General features: G+C 39.7%; 1 protein-coding gene across 10 annotated transcripts in view; it reads right to left on the bottom strand.

Moving 5' to 3' along the window:
* Positions 1-2,717: 2,717 nt before the first annotated feature.
* cbfa2t3 (CBFA2/RUNX1 partner transcriptional co-repressor 3) overlaps positions 2,718-13,722 on the bottom strand; it is a 65,487-nt gene continuing 54,482 nt past the window's right edge. For 7 of the 10 annotated variants that reach the window (XM_084715808.1, XM_084715816.1, XM_084715824.1 and 4 more), the window contains 3 exons: positions 13,210-13,263; positions 10,470-10,660; positions 2,718-8,191 (listed from right to left, as the gene is read on the bottom strand). In XM_084715808.1, coding sequence (XP_084571934.1) covers positions 7,811-8,191; positions 10,470-10,660; positions 13,210-13,263 — 626 coding nt within the window. In that variant the 3' untranslated portion in view covers positions 2,718-7,810. The remainder of the gene's footprint in view (positions 8,192-10,469; positions 10,661-13,209; positions 13,264-13,722) is intronic. The other 3 variants (XM_084715802.1, XM_084715840.1, XM_084715785.1) reach the window with 1 other exon arrangement.

The raw sequence follows: 13,722 nt of genomic DNA on the forward strand, positions 1-13,722 counted from the left end.
CTACAGGAAATTTTGTAGTAATCCTTACACTCTAAGAAAAACCAAAGACCCACAGGAATTTAGTGAAATCAACAAATCTTTTCAAATTAAAGGAGAAATATGTAATATATAAAGAAACATACTAAATTGAAATATCAGTTGCATCTCTAACATCAATGCTACACCAATCCTGTCATGTCAAGGCCTATTGCTCCTTTAATGTATTAATATATTTTTGTTTATTCAAGTTCATTAAACTTGAATTGTTATAGCAGGAAAAGCCCAGGCGTTACTAATTACATTAATGGCTCTGTTTTATTTAAGTGTCCCAGTGAGCCAGTATGTAAAATAGGCCTGTCCTCATGGCAACCATACTGATATGAGACTGTGGGGTAAACTCCAGTGTTACCAATGATACTAATGAAGGTCCTGTTCCATTTAGTGTAGCAGAGCCTTTCCAGTGAGCCAACATAAACAGCAGCAGCACCCTGACTCTGTTTGACCTGAATGGAACAGAACCTTAATTTGTATCATTGCTGACACCTGTGTTTACTATTTCATGCCAAAATGGCTGCTGACAAAAAGGCCAGTTAGATCAATTAAACCTTTAATTAGTTGTTTGTTGTCTTTCAGAATCTTTCAAATGATAAATAATTGTGACTAATATGAGGTCAAAGATAGGGAGTGAGTTTGTTTATGTGGTTTGGTAATGTTTCCATAAAGGTGTATAGGACTGTTGGAATATATTTTGAAAAAAGATATTTAATTGTTATATTGGTTTTTCAGTGTGTTATACGGATCTGCTATTTCTGTATACACGAGGGACCGCAATCATATGACTTCTGAAGTTTACATAATAACTTAGTGTTAGTGATGACTCAGTAACAATGGGTGATTTTCCTCTTGTGAGGATCTTTTCTCAGAATACGCTGCAGCGTGTAAAGAAGAAAAGCAACGAGAGTGATGAATATTTCATTTCATGTTTTAATTACACAGTTACATTGTTCAACACAGACAATAACCTGAATTAGAATGTTTTACAGCTTCACACATCCAACAGAGCGAACAGTTAAAGAGCGGTATTAGCAACAGGGAGGAAAGCATGCAAGAAATAAATACAAATCAGAATTTAATTCTTCTGGCACAGTTAACTTCATCTAAAAACGGCAACAGGACCTTTTGAAGAGGGAAATAAAAACAAAAAAAAAGGAGAAAGATCTTCAAAGCGCCAACCTTTCCTACAGAAACATGTTTTTTCTGTAATAATGTATTGCACAATACAGTATAGAATGCTTCCCTACACATATAAAACCATAAACCTTTTTTCAATTTATGTAAAGGTAAAAACAGGACCATCCTGAGCCATGGCTTTTGGGAAAACAAGTGCTGTATCCACTGTTTGCCACTTTAGCTTCCTACTGTATCTATTCATCAGTGCCTGTTTCACAGGAAGGACGTGTCACCATCACATCAGATGAGCCTTGAAACTTCATTGGTAGAGTTACTGGTTGGGGTATAGGGAGAGACAAATGCCAACCTGCTAATATTTGTCTTTTCTAAACATGCGTTTTGCCCATATCATGTACATAGTTAAACAAATAGAAAAAGTGGCTGATGGAAAGTGTTCAGAGACCCTTTTGATGGTATTCACAACAGCAGAGCCCTTATGCGTTTGCCATCTATAATAATAATAATAATAATAATGATATCTTCACAGAGAGAAGGATATGACACAGATCTCATTTGTTTCATGACTTAAAGGGACAGTTCACACCAAAATCAAAAATACATATTTTTCCTCTGGCTTTCAGTGCTTTTCATCCATCGAGATTGTTTTGTTGTGAGTTGAAGATTCGGAAATATCGGCCATCAGAGATGTCTCCCTTATAATATAATGGAAGTAGATGGCACTCGGCTTGTGATGCTAAAACCGCCAAAAACATACATTTGAAAAATCTGAAAGCAATGTCTCATTTAAAAAATCAGACTCTTGGTTATTAAATCTTTTAATGGGCCAAGCTCCTGGTGATTCAATTATATTTTACTAAATATAGGCGTAAACCTGACAAAATGTTATTTTTTTCATTTCACAGCATAGTCATAGTGAGTAGCCATTTTATTTTTTTTAAGTTGCTATGAGCCTCTTAATGCTAATCAAAATACACATTTTAAGCCATAATTTGTATTTAGCTTTGATTTAGAAGGCATAAGGAATTGACATGGCATTTTATAGTAATATTACTTAATGAATTTGTCCAAAAAATATAAAATTTACCAGTGCTAGGGCAGTATCTGCACCCTATTTTAAAGCCACAAAGTAAGACAGGGGTCTTAAAAACTTAAGACAACTCTAAAACTCTGCAACTCACACCAAAGCAATGTAGATGGATAAATAGCACCACAGGTAAGATGAAAAAATACTTATCTTTGATTTTGGGGTGAACTGTCCCTATAATGAAGCTTACACCCAGCTGAACGGAACATTTAACTGATCTTTTGTATCCTGTCCATTGAAATCAGGAGGGAGGGACAGTTTGCACGTTGGACGCTGGGACATAACACAAAAACCTTAACCTAAAAGTGAAATCTGAAGAAGGAAGTTGTAGCTTTTGGTTGCATTTTGGTCATTATAACAGGTTTATTGGGTTTGGTTTTGTTTAGTTTAGATGAGGGCTTACTTGCAGACACGGAGGCACACGCAAAGCACTTCAGAGGTGAATGGAACTGTCATCACGATGTTGTTTCGATGTTCGCAAACATGCTGTTTTACTGCACAAAGCTGTTGCTACATATTGTGAATCGATCTGCCACTAAAGTCTGTCTGGGATGTTTCATTAAAGCTCTGAAGGTTTCAAGTAGTTTGTACAGAGACACGAAAAAAAAAAAAGAGAATATTTTTGTTTTACAAAAACACGCACACCACCATTCACACGCAAACGCACACCCACCACATATTCAGTTCTCTGCAAGGCTTTGTAACTGTAAGAACACGCAATCAGTAGGCTTTTCCAAAGGAGATGCTTCCATTATTTTTACAGAAGCTCTATTCAATATGTAGACAACAAGCGCTTTGATTGCTTGAATTAAGAATTCTACACATTTGAAACTCAGCGTGCTCTTCTTCTTCTTGTGCCCTGATTGTGTGTATTCCAGACACTTTGGTTAACTGGTGTAGTGGAGCTCTAACCTTATTATTTCTGGTCTGTCAATACACACCGTGTCAAAGCCTACTATGGCAATGCAGGAGTACTTTGGTCTGTGCTTTTATTGGTTTAGGACAACAAATGGCATGTCATGCTTGATTCTGTGTTCAGTTATAGGTAAATGCATGTTCGACTATCTGTGTATATCTGTTGCTAAATTCCAGCAGTGTCAGTTTGGTTATAGTGGGATGTGAAAAGGTGAGGTCTGGTGAGGATAAATATTCTATTACATCATGTGCAATGGCAGTTCCTTTCATCACTTCAGTTTTGATCGTTTTCAAACGGATTCTCTCTTTTGAATGTGCGATTCCGTGTCTGCTCTCAGCCCAGCTTTTCAAAGTCCAGGTCAACCTCTCCTGGTGGTTAGCTGTATGGTCACAGGAGGTAGCTAGTGTGAGGGAGGGAGTTATGAAGAGTGGTCTGTGGTAGGAATTAGACATCAGGGGTGGAAAAGACACAAAAAGGCTGAGTTCAACATCATATCGTTGTAATTATAACACACATACATAAATGCTACACACAGATGCAGGGGTACTTTGTAGCTTATCCCATCTGAATTCTTAAATAGTCCCAAAAATGATCCACTTTATCCATCTGCAGATGAACAAAAAGCAGAAAAGGCTTCTTTTTTTTCTTTTTCAAAGTTTGGTCCACGTGTGTATGAGGCCAACCATGTAAGGTTTACAATGACTAATATCAAATTTGTGTGAGAATGGTTTATTTAGGCCCTGTGTTGCTTTAAGTAAAAGGCTCGACACTTATAAACACATAAATCTACATAGATGCCACATTGGCCTTTGGATTGTATGTCAATGTCGTCACCATATTAGTCCGGTCAAGACTGGCCTGTAAACACAAATAAGTAAAAGGGTGAGCAGTTTTTCTGGATAAAAAGCACTATGACATTTACATTTCTGAACCGATTTCAATGAATCACTTTTGTCGTCAAGGGCTCATGATCGATGTGGAGTAAATTAGAAAACAAAAAGCTTTTTTTTCCCAACTCAGTGTAAGTCATAGACTCTTGAATATAACCAAACTCAATGAAATCAGTTGAGAAATGTAACAGTACAATACTTCTTTTCTCCCATTTGCATGCATTTGTTCACAAGCTAGTCTTGCCCAGTCAATATGGTGGCGTGTTAACATATTGCAACAGCAGGCCAAAGCTGTCAATATGGCATCTACCTATACCAGAGGTGAGGGAAGAGCTGAAAAAAAAACCCTATAAGAGATGACAGTTCTCTCTTGGCCTGGGAATAAAGACCCATCCCGGATCTTCAGCTTATGCTCAGATTTCATCATTGCAAAATTGCAACAACAGTAAAAAAGGAGAAACATTTCAGAGGTTGGGGTATCAAAATTAGGTTTGAGGTTTACTGTAGCTTAACTCTGGTATATCACTTAATCCTACAGTAAAGGCATGTCCTGCACCATGGGGGAAACAAACACTCCTAACACACACACACACACAGGTTGATGAGGACCAAGACAGAGGGTCATTACAGTGGCACTTGAGCCAAAAGGATGTTAAAGAGACAGTTCACCCACAAAATCAAAAATATTTTTCTGACCATGACCCAGCTGCTCGAGATAATCCAAAGACATTGTTGTGAGCAGTCTCATGTAGGAACTACTTTCTTCATACCTTAGAAACAAAATTGCTTCGACGTGAAACTGCTCCACAAAAGTTGTGGATTACCTTGGGTAACCAGGTCAGGATTTTTGGAAAGAGACTTTGCCGTTGCCTGTAATTTCTGTACAGCAGACTGTTGTATAACTGACCATTGCTAGAAAGAACAGACCATTGCGATGGAAGCAGTTTTGAAAGAGGAAGAGTAATAAAATAATTGTTTGAATCCATAAAATGATTTTAAAATTAATATGTATGTCAAATTATTGTTTTTTTTAGTAAGTAACCATGTAATAAGCAGGATAATGGACAGTGAGCATCACTTGTCGGGGTCTGTTTCACAGTAATGACCTTAATAATCTTTACATGATCTTTGGATGAACTGTCCCTTTAAGATATAAATTTGGTCTAAGAAACAACATTTTAATCTGAGCCACCATTTTTTCTTTTTTTCTTTTTTTTTCAAACCAATGACTATATTCAGGGTTTTTTTTTTGTCAGTACACACTCTGATCCCCTCCTACAGGATGTAAACTGACCTGGGGTGAATGAAGGACATGACAATGACATCATTTAGGCCCAGTTGCGCCACCCCCATACAAAAGATCAAACATAAACAAAATGAATTGATTGAGAAAATGATCTGGAAGTCTTGTAGTGTCCATCCACCCTTCATCTTTTTTCATCCACTTTCAGCTACATGCATTGTGGTCCTGTCTGTATGGAGCCACTTGACCTCTGTTACCAACAGTCTCCTCCACTCAGGGTCACATGACACTCTGATCTGAGTGAAAATTGAAACTTGTACGAGAGAGAAAAGAAAAACGAAAATTGATAAATTTGAGAAACAAATGAACTGTGAGAAAAATCATATTCTGGACATTAATCTTTAAAGGTTTCTGTTATTTGGCAAACACATTTTTGGACCTCTTTAAATACTATGTACATTCACATTAAGTTACTGATGTTACTTTAAATATATTTATATGTATCTATATTATATGACACCCTATGGGCAGTTGCTGAGGTTCCATTCAGTAGCTGAATTCTCTTCATATTGCACCTCCGTCCTCTCACTGTCTTACAATGCGAGCAATACAAAATATTCTACAAGAGGGGGTTTCATCTCATTAATATAGATACAACAAATCAAACGAGAAGTAAAATGTGGGGCTTCCACTTGTAGACGAGTGTCCGTGCTCTGACTTCACTGCTCAGCCCGAACGCAAAGGAGGAAAAAAAAACAAAAAAAAAACAAAACAAAGTCCTTCTTTCTGGATATACACAAGGGCAGCACATATGGACATCAGCGACAAGAGACATTATTGAAATTTTGAAAAGAGGAACAATATCTACAAGCAGGTTCGGACCCTTCCCCACGTGACTGCTCTGAGGCTCTGTGTCCAAAGCAGGCTGCGGGGGGTCAGGGGCGGACATGAGTCAAGTAGTCGGGGAAGAGTGTAAGAAGGGAGGTGTGGGGTGGAGGGGAGGTAGAAAGAGAGAGGAGAACCAAGTCTACACCGCCCTTCACGAGCCTCTTTCATCTGTTCATCATGCTTTGGAAAAGGAGGGAGTGAATGTAAAGGTAACAGCAATTCCTTGAAATATCTCCTCATTTTGGAGCTTTTTTTAAAAAAAGGACTTACAAACAATCTTCCCATATGTCTCCTCCATAGTATCCTTCTTGGACAATGTTTTCAAGCTTGTTTTTGAGGTTTTTGGCAGCTCCGTTTGCCATGTATCATCTCCTTTGAGGCTGTGTAGCTTTTCCTTTCTTCTTTTTTTCCTCTGTTACCATTCACAAAAAAAGAAATCACACTGTGGCAGGGTTTCCATCCGTTTCATCTAAGTCTTTCTCAAGTTCACAGCATTGTCCTTATTCACTAGTCTGGGCCTTCACTGAGGAATCGCTGTAGTTTCTGTCCAGACTGCAGGAGGAAACAGCTGCAGGTCACAGTTTTGTTTTTTTTATGTTTTAAATGTCTGACTATCTCTGGGTCCCGTTCTGCAGCGTCTTGTCTCTGCAGCCTGGTCCTCTCAGGGCTGGCTTATCTGCTGAGGAGGTGATGTTGCTTTGCGTTTGGTTATAAGATGAGTGCTTCTCCTTATCGCTTACTTACTCACTTTGGCAGTGTAATAATACAAAGGTTTGGATCATGTTATTTTTCATCTTTGAATTCATTTGGGTTCACAATGGTGCAGAGAGGTGAGTCCGGTGTAGATTTTCTTGGCTCGCTAGCAAGGTAGTTAGCAGTTTAAAATTAATTTATTCTCATATCATTATCGTTATCATCAGCATCATCATCACTATTATTCTTTATTTAGAATATTTGGACTTTTCTTTATTTTCCCTTAAAGCCAGAAAGAAACATTTAATAAATACTAAGCTGTTTCTGAGGAATTAATCGCGTCCCCTTCCCTCATCCGTTTGAAAAAAGGTTCCTGTCTCCGTTTGGACACTGTAGAATAAGTGCCACATCAGTGAACTGTTTGGACTGGTAGTGCACATGTCAGGGCTGCTCTCTCATTGGTGCTAAATTAAAGGGAAATCCAATCCAAGTGCTAATCGTCCTACTCATCCCCCCCGTCAATGTTGTCTTACCACAGCCCTTGTCTCGTGTCCTCGTGTGGACAGTATTTTACGTGCTGCTTACATTACTGAGGGAACACCTTCAAGTCAAAGCTCAAACACATCTGATATGTTTCTGTGACCGAACACAGAGATAGGAGACACTTTCCATGCTTTCCACTACACTGAACCCCAGGCTGGAATCTTTGTATTTATGGTTGTGAAAGAGACAAAGACAGAAAAAGTGTTTTTGGGGGAGGGGAAGGTGAGAAAACAAGTCTATCATCAGGTAGTGAGAAGATTTTCAGAAGAGCTTAGGATAAGAAGTTGTGGAGAAGGAAAGGGAGCAGTGTGCGATGAAGATTCCTCAGTTTGGTTTTGTGTGGAGTGTGGGCACTGTCGCGTCAGTAATGCAAGGAAGGGACGTCAGCGAGAGGTGGCATCCAGGAGGGCGGGGGTGGCTGGAGTCGTGGAGCGAGAGGCACTGCTGGAACTGCTCTCCTTGGGGCTGGCGGAGACACTTCCACTGCCACTGCCAGCCCCGCCCGCGATACTGCTCTGGCCCGCCAGGGACAGGGGTCCTGGCGGAGTGCTCTCCGAGTGGGTGGGGGGCGCACTGGAGGACGCTGAGGAGGAGGAGGGGGTGCCTAGAGGGACGCTACTGCCCCCCGGCAGCCCCTGCAGGCCCTGACCACAGACGTGGTGGTGCTTCTCCCAGTCTTTGTGTTGGCAGAAGGAGCCACAGTAGCGAGCCGTGTTGCAGCCGCTGCACGTCTCACTGGCTTTTCTCCCGCAGTTCCAGCAGCTCTGGTGAGACAGTGGGGAGAGAGTGCGTTGATAAAAATAAGTCTCTTTTTTGTCTCAGGATAGCACAGTTTTTTTCTCTTTCTCACATAAAGTATTTTTAAAACCAGGCATGGAAGTAACAAATACAAATTACAGTTACTCACATTATTGTTTATCAGTTTAAGTGTACACTGAGAAATATCCCTTATAACTCCATAAACTAATTTTACCTTAAAGAACACAGGAGTTGCTGGTCTACTTTGTTAGCTTTTAAAACACTGGAGTTGCACAGGACCATAAACAAACAAAAAGATCGAGGTAGCTATAGACCAGCAACTTCCATGTTCTGCAAGGTAAAACGACTGATTTTTCCAGAGTTCGATTGGTTTGAAAAGAGCCCTATTTGACTTAGTTAATGACCATTTCCCATCTGAAAAGGCTGTCTGACAGCAAAGTAAAGTGGTGGAAATATTCTAAATATAGCATACACTTAAACTGATATTGTTGTTTTTAGGTGTACCTTTGTTTAAATGGCTAAAATATGCTTTTGTATCCAATAAGGTTTTCCAGTTGCAAATGGGCCAATGAAAACCATGACATACAGACAAAACAAACAAACAAACAAACAAACAAAAACAAAGCAGTAGGAGGCTGGGGAGGTAACTGTGACCAATGACCAGAACAGATTTTAGAGCAATTTAGACAGAAGATTTGGAGAAACAAAAAACAATGTGCAATTCATAATGCATTAAACATCAATAGTTAAAAAAGCAACTAATACTCTGAGTAAAAAAATATTTTTACTGTTACTGAAGTATTTTTAACAACAGTAGTTTTACTTGTTTTTTACTTGTTTTTTTTTTTTGTTTTTTTTGCCTGATCCTCATTTTGTCTGTTACTCTTTTCATATGGATTTGATTTTGAGGCTTTGGGTCCTGGTCCAACACCACTGGTTTGTGTTACCAGCAGGTGGTGGTCAACTGCTCCATAATGGCCTCAGCCTGGCACTCTGCTCCAGCCATCTGGGTCTGTCTGCTTTTATGAACACAGACAACTGGACTGCTTCTGCAATAATCACGACAACATGGTGCAGCACCAAACCAAGAGCAGCCAGCTGCAAGGATTACACAACACAGGATGACTTAGAGGATAAGTGGAACAAAGTGAAGGTTAATGGATGGCGCAAAAGAGTGTTAAAAATGAGCCTGAAGAGTGTATGACTGGGTAAGGAATTAAACCGAATTTCCATCACAGGGTCAGTTCTGGGGACATTATTTCTCCAAAACCTCCCTGCTCAGGGGGCATGTTCCAAAAGTAACATTTCTAATTGGTCAAGCACTTGCAGAATTTTATTTCAGCCACCATTTCTAATGATGTCACATCATGATAATAGTTTGTTTTTTGATTATCATGCTTTGACACATCAACATGGAGTTACAGAAGAAGGCGTACGACAGATTGATGACCAGTCTAATAATTGTGCCAACAAAATCCAGCAGAAATTGTCCCTCTATCACCCAAATAATGATGCCTACCTGTCACTTTTTATGGCGTCATCGTTGTTGTATAATCACACGCAAAAATGTAGCCCATCCTCACCAGAATAACACAAGTGTTGGTTGTATATGCATGCAGCTTATTCTGACAGATATGTTGGTTTATTGTTAAGCGGTGACCTTATGGGCGTAGTTAGTATGACAGGAAAGGATGGCTCAAATACAGGACCTTCACTCAGGAGACTGGGGTTTGAATCCTGTGTGAATTATTTAAAGTTTTGAGTAACTTAAATTTCGTTATCGATGTGACTTCCGTTGCATCATTCTCATTGAGCAACGTTATTTTCGTGAAATGACATGTAATGAAATTATTTTAATCCAAGCCATATTCTTTCCCTAAACTTAATCAATTAGTTGTATTTACAAAACCTAAGCAAGTAGTTTTTGTGCTTAAACTTAACCAAATGCACGTGACTTATGTAATGTATAACGTCCAGCCTTTAGCGTTCGTTACACTTCACTGTTAATATATGTTGTGTTGGGAGTAATTGCTTATCGACGTATACTGTTTAGGAACGAGGATGTGTTACAAAAATGACGTAAAAACATACGTCAGTGGACTAATCTTATCAGGTCTTCAGACTGCAGTGGAAATGCAAACAACAGTCTGAAGGACCCATTTAGTTCTTTGAAAAGTAAATTCTATGACTAAAAGTTCCAGGTAATATGGGTGGAAACATGGCTTAAGAGAGCAATGAGAGGAGAATGAGGCAAAATGTGAGTGGGGGGTCTGTGGTACTCACTTCACTGGAGTCCTCCTGTTGGTTGATGACTGTTAGTGCATCCTCAGAGGCTTGCCTCTTAGCCTCGGCCAGCGCCCTCTCCATTTTCGAACGTTCGGCTGAAATCATCTCATGAGCCTTCCTCTCTGCGTCCGACACCGCCTTCTGCAGCTCTGACATCGCCTGTCGCTTCACCTCATTCACTGCCTCTTCTGAGAGAAACAGAAAGAGAAAAACAGAGGGGTTAATGCTTGCGACCATCGTGCCATCCTGGGTACTCTGTCATCCTTTATTGAGGCTCTTTAAGCTGCCATCTTGTTGTATCTCAGCGAACAGATGTACATCATCCAAGATTTAAAACTTTCTGCCAGAAAAGGGAAACAGCCAGACTTCAATAATTAATTCAGACACGTCTGGCCACAATAATTTCCAGTGCTGACAACAGCAGATGTCTCCAAAGTTTTGTCACCAACTTGGCTGTTCATCCAACATCCTGGGATTCCCTGTTTGCGTGATTGTCATCTTGTCATGAGGATAATTTTAATAGAAATCATTCATTTACAGTGAATAATTTCATCACCAGTGGGCATGCATATCTGCACTGCAGGGCTTCCTATGATGTAGATTTTATCATGGGGTCTTTTTCTTCTTCCAGCACAAGCACAACCGTATGAGTGAGGAGGCTGTGTTTTTACAACAGGCAGGTGTGTAGACTCCTTTCCAGATGGCAGTCTAAAATAGAATCGTCCCGCAGTCCCTTCACAGTAAGAGGCAGGAGTGATTACATTTTGCCATCTTTCATTATTGGCCTCACGGTGCACAACAAATGTACAATGCATGATTTCTTGTCGGGCTTTATACGCCTGAGAAATAGGTTGCCAAATTTACACTATTTATTAATCAAACGCTAATGTGGTTTGTGTCATGATCACAAGATATGAATTCCTCTCAAACAACTTTTTCTTCTGCTATCAAAGACAGCAACATTTTTAAACATTAAGTGATTTTTTTTTTTCCCTCCAGCTCCACCTTCTCCAGATGTGGACACACACACACACACACACACACACACACACACACACACACACACACACACACACACACACACAGACAAACACACACATAGAGTTGCACCAACAAATATTTATTTAATCTAAGATTAGTTCTAATAAAAGTTGAGCAAGCCTAGGTTTAAAATCTAGATTTAAGACTAAGCAGAGCTCTGTTGCACAATTACAAACTAATCTGTTTAGTAATTCCAAGTTTATTGATGTAAACCAAAATTAAATAGAGTTGAACCAACATGGAGGTGCTTACTCAGCCAAATCACAATAAAGAAATTTCTGTGCTGTTAGAATGTAGTAAGTATAAAAGAGGGGGGAAACTAAGTTTCGGTTGATCTGTATTGATCTGTGTTGATCTATAAATGTTACATTGTTTGCTAGCTAAAGAGTTAACAACACATTACATTAAGTTAAAATGTTAAATTGTTACAGTGAAAAAGTTAACAAAACTTTCCGCTGCTTCCTACTGAGGTAAAATGATAGTCTTCTCATGATGGCTTGGCAGAGAAGATCAAATATCTCCTCCTTTGAGAAAAACTTGTTGGCCATTTTAATGCAGCAATATTGCCAAACAATAAATGATTATGAACATTAAAAACAGACAACAGCCAATAAGGAAAACGAGACTGCCTTAAGTTTAAAGAGATATTTAAATTTAATCTTTCTGAATTTTAAGATAGTTTAAATGTTTGGTGTAACAACAATAATTTGAATTTAAGCCATGATTTAATCTGATCTAAAAATGAATTCCTCTTGGTGCAAGCCAGCCTCAGACACAAATGACACATGTACAAGTGGCTCTCCAGGTGTGTTAGGCCAACCGCGTAGGAGGTAAGACTGATACTGTTCTCTCCGCTGCTCCCCATTTCCTCCAGTCAGTGTTTGTTTGAGAGTGAACTCATAAATAACTGTCACTTTTCCTTCCCGCTCCACTCGAGTTGTTTCAAACTACTGTGCAACAAGATAGGCAGTGGGGGAAGCCTTATCCACACTTCGCAGTGCGTATGTGCATGGTTGTGTGTACATGGATGTTTGTGTGTGCATATGTGCATGTCTGATTCCTACGCTCATATGCTAAAAAAGTTAGTATCCCGTCAATCCTGTCAACATACAGTCACACTCACATACACGTCTCAGCGCTTTCCCTCATCCAGTCATCCCGTCACTACCTTTATCCTTCATTTCATTCCGACTCCTTTTTTCTTCTTCTCACACCCCTCCTCCACCTCTTTCTTCTCTCCCCTTGCAAACACTATCTGCATTATCCCGAGCTTCTCAATTATCTGGCCTAATGCATGCACCACTAAGATTAGTTTGCAAATTTAATTAATTCTTATCAAGGAGACTGCATAGCAGATGCTGGGGCAATTAGCACTTAATGGAAAACACGGGGGCAGCAATATTAACGTTTTAATTCCACAGGGATTTGGCAAGTCCCTGAGACGTGTTATTTCTGTCTGCTTTTTCACACTTCAGATCTTATTTTTCAAAAGGCACTGCAGTCTCTCAACCTGAACCAGACCAGAGAATACGTGTCTGGTTTTAATTAAAAGCAAGAGGTGCTGCAGCTGAATCAGGCAGACTTATACCTGGCTACTGAGATAGAGGTGACATATGTACACAAACATACAGAAAAAAAACCACACACACACACACACACTAGAGGTGAGATGTTGTGAGTGAGATATGTTACTCACCCTGCCTGTTTTTGAGGTGCTTTAGTGCTGGGGAGAGCGGGATGCTTGTAGTACCTGTATGAAAAACAACTGCAATTAAAAGAGCTTTTTTTTTTCCTGCTGGTGAAAATGCAGCACAGAATTTTTGCCGACAGCAGCAGCATCTTTCCTCCGCAGGGTATTGGAGTATGACTGCAACATAATAGTGCTGGGACTGGGGGTGGAACAAGGGCTGAGCCAGATGACTCCTGGGATGGGCTCTATCTAACATGCAGTGTACAACGAGAAGGCCCGTGCAAATGCAACACTCCCACCTGCTTCCCTTTGCCAAAAATAAATACCGTGGTCAAGATTTTTTTGTCTGTATGTCTAAACACTTTTATCAACAGACTAAATAAGTGTGTGGGTACATCAGGAACGGCTCTCAAATGGTTTGAATCATATCTCTCAAACAGAGTCTACATTTGGACTTTGGTTTTATTGTCACCTTCACTGACATGTGGGGTGCCACAAGGATCTGTTCTCCCGTTTTAT

The sequence above is a fragment of the Lutjanus erythropterus genome, chromosome 1, assembly GCF_056507025.1.
Source record: "Lutjanus erythropterus isolate fLutEry1 chromosome 1, fLutEry1.hap2, whole genome shotgun sequence".
Classification (NCBI taxonomy): domain Eukaryota; kingdom Metazoa; phylum Chordata; class Actinopteri; order Lutjaniformes; family Lutjanidae; genus Lutjanus; species Lutjanus erythropterus.